This window comes from Oncorhynchus masou, chromosome 12 (assembly GCF_036934945.1).
Source record: "Oncorhynchus masou masou isolate Uvic2021 chromosome 12, UVic_Omas_1.1, whole genome shotgun sequence".
NCBI classification, from domain to species: domain Eukaryota; kingdom Metazoa; phylum Chordata; class Actinopteri; order Salmoniformes; family Salmonidae; genus Oncorhynchus; species Oncorhynchus masou.
The window spans coordinates 17,902,266-17,912,123 of NC_088223.1; the positions used below are offsets into that span (position 1 = coordinate 17,902,266).

At 45.9% G+C, this 9,858-nt stretch overlaps 1 protein-coding gene across 1 annotated transcript in view; it reads right to left on the minus strand.

Moving 5' to 3' along the window:
- Positions 1–7,158, minus strand: part of LOC135549042 (potassium voltage-gated channel subfamily KQT member 4-like) — a 127,587-nt gene extending 120,429 nt beyond the window's left edge. The window contains exon 1 of the mRNA XM_064979111.1: positions 6,857–7,158. Within this exon, the coding sequence (XP_064835183.1) occupies positions 6,857–7,158 (302 nt within the window). The remainder of the gene's footprint in view (positions 1–6,856) is intronic.
- Between the last annotated feature and the right edge of the window lie 2,700 nt (positions 7,159–9,858).

Consider the following 9,858-nt stretch of genomic DNA (forward strand, 5'->3'; position numbering starts at 1 on the left):
TGCTCCTAGGCCATCTATACTCCCCCTTCTGTTCTGTTGCTCCTAGGCCATCTATACTCCCCCTTCTGTTCTGTTGCTCCTAGGCCATCTATACTCCCACTTCTGTTCTGTTGCTCCTAGGCCATCTATACTCCCACTTCTGTTCTGTTGCTCCTAGGCCATCTATACTCCCACTTCTGTTCTGTTGTTCCTAGGCCATCTATACTCCCCCTTCTGTTCTGTTGCTCCTAGGCCATCTATACTCCCCCTTCTGTTCTGTTGCTCCTATACCATCTATTCTGTTGCCCTAGGCCATCTCTGTTCTGTTGCTCCTAGGCCATCTATACTCCCCCTTCTGTTCTGTTGCTCCTAGGCCATCTATACTCCCCCTTCTGTTCTGTTGCTCCTAGGCCATCTATACTCCCTTCTGTTCTGTTGCTCCTAGGCCATCTATACTCCCACTTCTGTTCTGTTGCTCCTAGGCCATCTATACTCCCACTTCTGTTCTGTTGCTCCTAGGCCATCTATACTCCCACTTATGTTCTGGTGCTCTTAGGCCATCTATACTCCCCCTTCTGTTCTGTTGCTCCTAGGCCATCTATACTCCCCCTTCTTTTCTGTTGCTCCTAGGCCATCTATACTCCCCCTTCTGTTCTGTTGCTCCTAGGCCATCTATACTCCCCCTTCTGTTCTGTTGCTCCTAGGCCATCTATACTCCCCCTTCTGTTCTGTTGCTCCTAGGTCATCTATACTCCCCCTTCTGTTCTGTTGCTCCTAGGCCATCTATACTCCCCTTCTGTTCTGTTGCTCCTAGGCCATCTATACTCCCCCTTCTGTTCTGTTGCTCCTAGGCCATCTATACTCCCCTTCTGTTCTGTTGCTCCTAGGCCATCTATACTCCCCTTCTGTTCTGTTGCTCCTAGGCCATCTATACTCCCCCTTCTGTTCTGTTGCTCCTAGGCCATCTATACTCCCCCTGTTCTGTTGCTCCTAGGCCATCTATGTTCTGTTGCTCCTAGGCCATCTATACTCCCCTTCTGTTCTGTTGCTCCTAGGCCATCTATACTCCCCCTTCTGTTCTGTTGCTCCTAGGCCATCTATACTCCCCCTTCTGTTCTGTTGCTCCTAGGCCATCTATACTCCCCTTCTGTTCTGTTGCTCCTAGGCCATCTATACTCCCCCTTCTGTTCTGTTGCTCCTAGGCCATCTATACTCCCCTTCTGTTCTGTTGCTCCTAGGCCATCTATACTCCCCTTCTGTTCTGTTGCTCCTAGGCCATCTATACTCCCCCTTCTGTTCTGTTGCTCCTAGGCCATCTATACTCCCCCTTCTGTTCTGTTGCTCCTAGGCCATCTATACTCCCCCTTCTGTTCTGTTGCTCCTAGGCCATCTATACTCCCACTTCTGTTCTGTTGCTCCTAGGCCATCTATACTCCCACTTCTGTTCTGTTGTTCCTAGGCCATCTATACTCCCCCTTCTGTTCTGTTGCTCCTAGGTTATCTATACTCCCCCTTCTGTTCTGTTGTTCCTAGGCCATCTATACTCCCACTTATGTTCTGGTGCTCTTAGGCCATCTATATTCCCCCTTCTGTTCTGTTGCTCCTAGGCCATCTCTACTCTCCCTTCTGTTCCTATAACACAAAGAAATCAATAATAGATGGTGTATTTTCACCCTCCCTCCATAGAATCAATCACTCCCTCTGGTCAGTTCTCTCTTATGCTTCCTTTTCCTGTCCCATCCCACACTGGACAGGAACATTGCGCTCAAGGATCTATGAGTGACTTCCCCACCCCACACCTAGCTAAAAAGGTTAAGACATTGTTGCCTAACAGCTCCGTTCTGGGCTTTGGCCTGGCACCGAATGGTACATACAGTCCAGTCTGACAGTCGCAGGCTTTTAGGCTGTAGTAGCGTCCTAAAATATCACCCTATTCCCCATTTAGTGCACTATTTTTTGGACTAGAGCCCTATAGGTCCACCCTATGGGCTCTGGTCAAAAGTAGTGCACTATATAGGGAATAGGGTGCCATTTGGGATGCGAACAAAGTCCCCTGATCCAGGAGGGACCCCTGTAGGGAGAGGAGGTGGTCATGTGATCGTCTATATGTGGCATGGGTGGCGGGTGGGAATGGGTGAGGAGTCATAGGTCAGATAGAAGATTGCTGGATGAATCTAATCCAGCTGAATGCCAGGCATCTGACAGGTTGACACCACACAGTTTACCAAGGTCCCTATTCTCCTAACACACATCACACTTTCTTTTTACAAACCCAGACAGCCCAGGCCTGATGTCCTAGGTGTAGGAAGTTGGCTGAAGGGTGACAGAGGTTTCAGGCTTTTAAGTAAGTGAACCTCCCGTTTTAAAATGTGGTACTTAATGGTCTCCAAGACATTTAAACGGAAGCTCGTCAGGCGTATGAATTCACTGTGTCTTAGCAACAGTTCAGGATGGTGAGCACAGGAATTCCTAGGACCAGGTTGTCAGGAAGAGCAGCAGACATCCCAAATAGCACCCTATAATCCCTATATAGTGCACTATAATACCTATATTTTCACCAGTGCCCAAAAGTAGGGTCCTATATAGGGAATAGGGTACAATTTTGGATGCAGAATCATTGTCGGTCTTAACGACCCCTTGATATTCTCCCAGGTTCTCACAGGACACATAGCTTTCAGTTCAGCCTCCTCTTCAGTTCTCACCCAGAGTCCTGCCAGCTCTCGTCAAAACGTCACCAGTCTGGAATCTCAAGAGAGAGAAAGCAAATGTGTGCGCCCAGGTGGTGAAACCAGAGGAACCCTGTGAACGGTGCTGTCTCTGCATCTCTGGTTCAGCTGCAGCAGCTGAAGGGGGGTGAGAGAGACTGAAGGGGGGTGTCCAAGGAAGAGCTTTTGGGTAGAAGTTGCCCATATGCACAGATCTATGATCAATTTGCCCTCCCCCAAATGCTAGCGTTTGAGAGAAGGGGGGCCTGAAGAGGGCACATGAGGAAACTGACATAGTCGAGGGCTACTTCACTTCCTTTCCTATACATGTAACCCTGCACAAAGGGACCCTCTCTAGAAATGACATCTGCACCAGCTGCTTTCCCACCTTCACAGATAAGGCCTAATTAAACTATATACGGATATTAGCACTCAATGTACACAGCAGCACTGTGTGGCTCAATTCAATTCTGATTGTTTTTTGTTGTATTTATTTAGCCCTCTTACCAGGTAAATTGACTGAGAACACATTCTCATTTACTGCAACGACCTGGGGAATAGTTACGGGGGGTGGGGGGGTTTGAATGAGCCAATTGGAAGCTGGGGAGATTGAGTGTCCATGATGGTATGAGGGGCCAGTTTGGTAATTTAGACAGGACACTGAGGTTAACACCCCTACTCTCACTATAACTACCATGGGATATCCAGTGACCACGGAGAGTCAGGACCGATTAACATCCCAGCCAAAATACAGGACCCTGTTCCCAATCACTGTCCTATAGACCAGAGGAAAGAGTTCCTCTCACTGGCCCTCCAACACCACTTCCAGCAGCATCTGGTCTCCCATCCATGGACCGACCCCGCTTAGCTTCAGAGACGAGCAGTGGGATGCAGTGTTGAATGCTGCTGGTTGGTGGCTCCCTGGCACAGCATAATTCCTGTACAGCCATACTGTAGTTATTCTCATGCTATGTGACTATTGTAATTAATCACACAAATGTATACCTCAGGGTATAATAACATTGAGGGGGAGATGTGCTCAGTTAGGCAGATACAGCTAATACAATTCATATGAAAACAGACTTACTCAAACCCAAAGTGCATACACACACACACAGATGAACATGTAGGCAATTGTAGGGACTCGCGCCATACAGAGTACTGTTGATGAGTAGAGCAAGTCAGACTTGGCTAGTGGATTAGTGTGTGTGTTAGAATGACAGGAGATGAGCAGGCAGTGGGATGCCTTCAGTCTCAGCTGTGATTCAGGACCTGTGGACAGTGCAGCGCTGGGAAGGGGGGTGAGCAAGAGAGTAGCAGACAACCCCCTCTGTCCCGTCTGTAAGAACAGTCCATGAGACTCTCGGAGGGCCTGGCATCTGAAACAAGGAACTTCCTCTCGCTCAGCTCTGAGATCGGCTCCACTAATATCAGAGGAATAGCACCAGTACTGACTGAGTACCCGCGAGGAATGATCTTTAAATGGGGAGAGCCAGGGTTGTGATGGTTCACACAGCAAGCAATGTGTGGGCATACATACATGCATACATGCATACATACATACGAGAGATGGCAAAAGAAAGACCACAAGAGAGTGAGGGAAAGCAAGAGGAGTGCCTCCACTAAGGTGTATTGCTGTGTATGTAGGCCTACGTGTCTGTGTGTACAGTAGCATAAGGTAAGAGGAGTGCATTAGAATACGTATCTGTGGCCCTCCTTGGGTTTCCCCTCTGGTGTAAACACAGGGTGACACTGGCAGAGACAGCTGGGCTTGTCTAAACAACCCCAGGGTAAAACACTAGGGGTGACGGGGCAAGTGTGGCTGGCTGTCTGACTGGAGGACGAGGAGTGGCTGGCTGTCTGACTGGAGGACGAGGAGTGGCTGGCTGTCTGACTGGAGGACGAGGAGTGGCTGGCTGTCTGACTGGAGGACGAGGAGTGGCTGGCTGTCTGACTGGAGGACGAGGAGTGGCTGGCTGTCTGACTGGAGGACGAGGAGTGGCTGGCTGTCTGACTGGAGGACGAGGAGTGGCTGGCTGTCTGACTGGAGGACGAGGAGTGGCTGGCTGTCTGACTGGAGGACGAGGAGTGGCTGGCTGTCTGACTGGAGGACGAGGAGTGGCTGGCTGTCTGACTGGAGGACGAGGAGTGGCTGGCTGTCTGACTGGAGGACGAGGAGTGGCTGGCTGTCTGACTGGAGGACGAGGAGTGGCTGGCTGTCTGACTGGAGGACGAGGAGTGGCTGGCTGTCTGACTGGAGGACGAGGAGTGGCTGGCTGTCTGAATGGAGGACGAGGAGAGGGTTTTAAGGGGGAGGGGGTTCTCTGTCCTCACCGACTCCTGACACTGTCTTGTAGCACAGTGATTCCCAATTCCACTAACCCCAACAGCCCAACTCCAGTAAGCCCAAAACGTGTGCTTGTCCAGGGCTACAACAAAAGTGTGTACCATTAGGGGTACTGGAGGACTGGAGTAGTTGTACCGTGACTAGCGTCCCGTCCTTGTTACCAGTTGTAAAATAATTAAAAAGTGTTTTCTGTGAGTTGTTCTGCCCCCATCACACCAAACTCCAAACCTTTACACACCATCATCAAAGAGGTATGAAAGGAAAGCTGAGTGGTCAACTTAAATCTTTCTGGTCAGAGGATGTCACAGCAGAGCTGTGGTGCGTCTCAATGGAGCTTTGAATATGGTGGAGTAAAAAGCCCCAGATTATGTATGAGTTGCCAAGAGGAGTGTTGTGCCGGGCCCTGTGTAGTTCTGATAAGACCCGAGTTTAGGTCTGGCTCTGGATACAAACACAGTCGTGTTCATTAGCGCACACTGTGGAAAAACATTTCAAAACATTGAGCAAAGGAAAATTAAAACAAGCATTTCTTGTTGGACTGATTCGCATTTTGGTGATTCCATTCCGTTTAAGCATTTATTTACTGTCACTAAAAGGCTGCCATAAACTAAACTTGTTCAAAGGAAATGTTCTCTTTACACAATTGGATCTACATTACCTAAACCTCACTGTTACCATGGTTACCCCATGGCTATTCAGTCTGGGAAAAAAGACACCCTAAAAAAAGATACAAGAGACACTTAACCGGTTGTCCGCGCTGTTGGTCCTTTTGATGAAATATCCACAGGAAAGGGTTGTTTCCCGACTTTGAGGAGCAGGTAGGTTCAGTCGTTTGTATGTTCAATCTAACGCATTGCACGTTATGCACAATATGTCAACAGCAGCCGAATCGAATGTAACAGCACGTTTCCTGCAATCAACTGAAAGTGTTTGAAATTTGCCATCGGATTATGTGGGACAATGTTCGGTCTGTGGTTGGGTTAAACTCAGCCATTGTTTGTCATGTGCAAATTTGCTTCATTGTTGAATATATAAAACCGCAAATACACAGACCAGTGTACTGAAAGTCGGGTTAATATAAGGACAAAAATTAGCGGACAACAGGTAAAATAAGTTTTAAAAATAAATAAATAAATGCAACATTCTGACTAATGGGACTATTCGTGAATGCTAAGCCTACATGTTAAACAACAGAGTAAATCTTCCACTCTCGGGTTCTAAAAGAGGGTAGGACCTCCAATATGACTACTCCTGGACGGGATGTTGTAGTTTTTTTTCAAAGGATTCCATTGCACACTGGCCATAATCGACCATTAAACAACATAGTCAAACAAATTAGTCAACTAACAATCAGCAAAAAAGTGGTAGTTTTTGATCTGAGATGTGTTGACATACAAAACAAATGCCTCTACAGGTATCAAGGATTTTAAAGTAGACAAGCAGTAGGCCTATAAATTATTTCCAATTAACAACGCCAGTTTTGGTGAAATTCAATTATAAAGCCGTTCTATCGGGGATTTTATTAAGTTAAGACGGCGGAAATTGAGTGTGAGGTCCCATGTTGTGATGTATTGCGAACGTGTGAGCTAATTGCCAACAAAGCAACTCCACCTGATGAATTAAGAATGACTCAAAGGAAAACGTGGCACGTGCATTATTCAGGAAGTCATGACAATATACAATTGTTTCAATGCAGATATAAGTCATGTAAAAAAATATGGCAAAGTAAATATACAAATTCAGCTATTGAAAGTGTAAATCCGCATGCGCAAATGAGATGACTAAGCCCTACAACATTGTATTGAAATACAATTAGGGTACTTACATGAACGCATGGTAGATGAATGCCCATCCTCGTGGCCTTTCCAGTACGTTGTACAAGAAGTTCTGAAACTTTCTGTAGCGCTTGCTGGAGGCCGAGGTGGTCGCCCGGGGTCCAAGACGCCCGGGCAGCGGGGTACCGAGGAGCCCGGTGCGGTGAGAAGGGTGCACGCGCTCCGGGGTCGATGGTTCACTCCTCTCCGTATGAACGGCGGTAAGAGCCACAAACTCAACCCGTCTATCGTCGTTAGGTGCGGGGAGAACCAACATTCTAATGCCACCGTTATTTGATGGGGTGCTTAACATGGTTAAAGTATATCTATATAAGTAATAAATGTAACGGACTTCAGTTTCAATCACCTATTTAACAGTGAGTCCATATCTACATTGGTGATTTAGCCAACTGAATTCGAAGCCATAATCAGGTTGTCTGCATCGGATAATTGCTTGGACTAAAGACTAATTACAGCGAGTCAATTTCTTCCCTCTAAAAGTCTGGGTCTGGACTCTGAATTTAATTTATCAAAAAATCAAGTCACAGCCATAAAATAAAATTCGCATGGCATTTTGACAAGTGCGGTATGTAAAACCGTAACCTTTGAGAAACTCAAATGCAAAGTTGTCAAAGGTATTACGCGATAATTCCAAGGACCGTTAAATCTTGGAAAACGAGGTGCAATCGAGTGATGATTACAATATATGTTGGCCGTGGGAACGGTAACTTTATAACCTACCCTATTGCTAATTAGTATAGTCGTCCCCACATGCGCATCTTGCTCGAAATTAGCCTATATGGAAAACACTTAAAGCCCGCAATTGAAAGCTTAAAGCAGACAAGTGTATTTATTAAAGGACTACAATTAAGTTGGTTAAATAACTATCGATTGAACATTATCGCCCTGCTCTTTTATACAATTATTTACATTAATATTATATTAAATATGAGGTTCGCTGCTGCACAACATGCCCACTGAACTGACACTCACTCCAGCCGACTTTCCTGAGGAGTCTCGCTGGTCCAGCGCGCTCGTGGTGAGGAGCGGTGAAGACCGTCCGTGAGATATCTAAACTCAAGAGTCAACTTTACTCTAAACTTATATTATTTCAGAGAGGACTCTCGGGTCACACGCAGCAGAATCAGATGGTCCAGAGATAAATTAGAGGGACCCCGGGCCGTTGCGCTTCCGAAGACTTCGCACGCACAAACCAAAAGCATCTGGCTGTCTTGAACACACGGATTGTATGGGATGGACGCTGAGAGAGGGAGCGAGAATGCGCACGGTGATATTCGGTTGTGTGTAATGTTTGCTCAGTAGCATGAGACAGGTCTAATATCTCTGAGCTAAGTGTTCATATTTTTGATGAGGCTGACAACTTTTCATTTTAGAAATACAGATGCAAACATCACAGTTATGGTATGTTAGTATTTGGAGCTATAATAAATGTTTAATTATTGGGCACCACATTGATAGACTTGGTTGTCACACATTTGTCATGCCTTTCAGTTATCAGTGGTGACCAAATCAATTGTTTCAACTTTCTCCTGTCATGAGGCAAGGGCACTGTAGGCCTACAGAGGGAGACTCAATGAAAATGTAATGTAGCCTGTGTGTATATGGTCAGTGCTATCTGGGATCCTTGTGACATCCCTACCATAACCTTTACCAAATCCTTACCTAACCATTTTAAATGTCAACTTCAATGGGGGGGTAGGGACGTCCCAAGGATCCCTGCTAGCACGGACCATATGTTTACAATCAGAGCTGTATCCAGGGGTACTGGGCAGGGGACACAAGATAAGAGGGACAGACAGTGGCCTGACCATGGAATTAGAATACTATTATGACATAGCATGACAATAGATCACAGAAAAAACATAGGAATAGAAGAGGAATTCTGGTTATGACACATTGTGACAATAGGAATAGATTGGGAATCCTAGTTCTATGGTCCAGGGATTCTATTTCTACAGTCCTGACAAGGAGCACCCGGGGTTATGTGGTTCTGGGCATGACACACATTGTGGCTATGACACACAGTGCCCTGCAGAGCGGTGACAGCGGTCACCTGTTTAGACGGGACCTCTCCAGAATGCTTTTGTAAGGTTCCTGTCCTGTTTTGCCACATCATCACGGATCACACTAATGACATCAACAGATGGCAAGCCAACCGTGGGTTGTATTCATTAGTGCGCCATATTTAAACTTTTTGCAACGAAAAACCTTTTGTTATTGGACAAGTTCAGGTAGACCTGCCCTGTTTCAGTCAGTGTTCTTCCGTTTGGTGCCTTGTGAATACAACCCATCTCTGCTGCAGTGGCAGTACACTCAAAGAGATGGAGAAAAGTGATTTACAGGACAACCTGTAAACCAAAGCACATAAATTAATATATCAGTGGTCTAAAGTGTAAAATACCATATTTGAACAGAAAAACTCACATGAACGAAATTAAATTTCTAGAAGACGTGCTTGAACATATACAGTGCCTTGCAAAAGTATTCGGCCCCCTTGAACTTTGCGGCCTTTGCCACATTTCAGGCTTCAAACATAAAGATATAAAACTATTTTTTTTGTGAAGAATCAACAACAAGTGGGACACAATCATGAAGTGGAACGACATTTATTGGATATTTCAAACTTTTTTAACAAATCAAAAACTGGGCGTGCAAAATTATTCAGCCCCTTTACTTTCAGTGCAGCAAACTCTCTCCAGAAGTTCAGTGAGGATCTCTGAATGATCCAATGTTGACCTAAATGACTAATGGTGATAAATACAATCCACCTGTGTGTAATCAAGTCTCCGTATAAATGCACCTGCACTGTGATAGTCTCAGAGGTCCGTTAAAAGCGCAGAGAGCATCATGAAGAACAAGGAACACACCAGGCAGGTCCGAGATACTGTTGTGAAGAAGTTTAAAGCTGGATTTGGATACAAAAAGATTTCCCAAGCTTTAAAAATCCCAAGGAGCACTGTGCAAGCGATAATATTGAAATGGAAGGAGTATC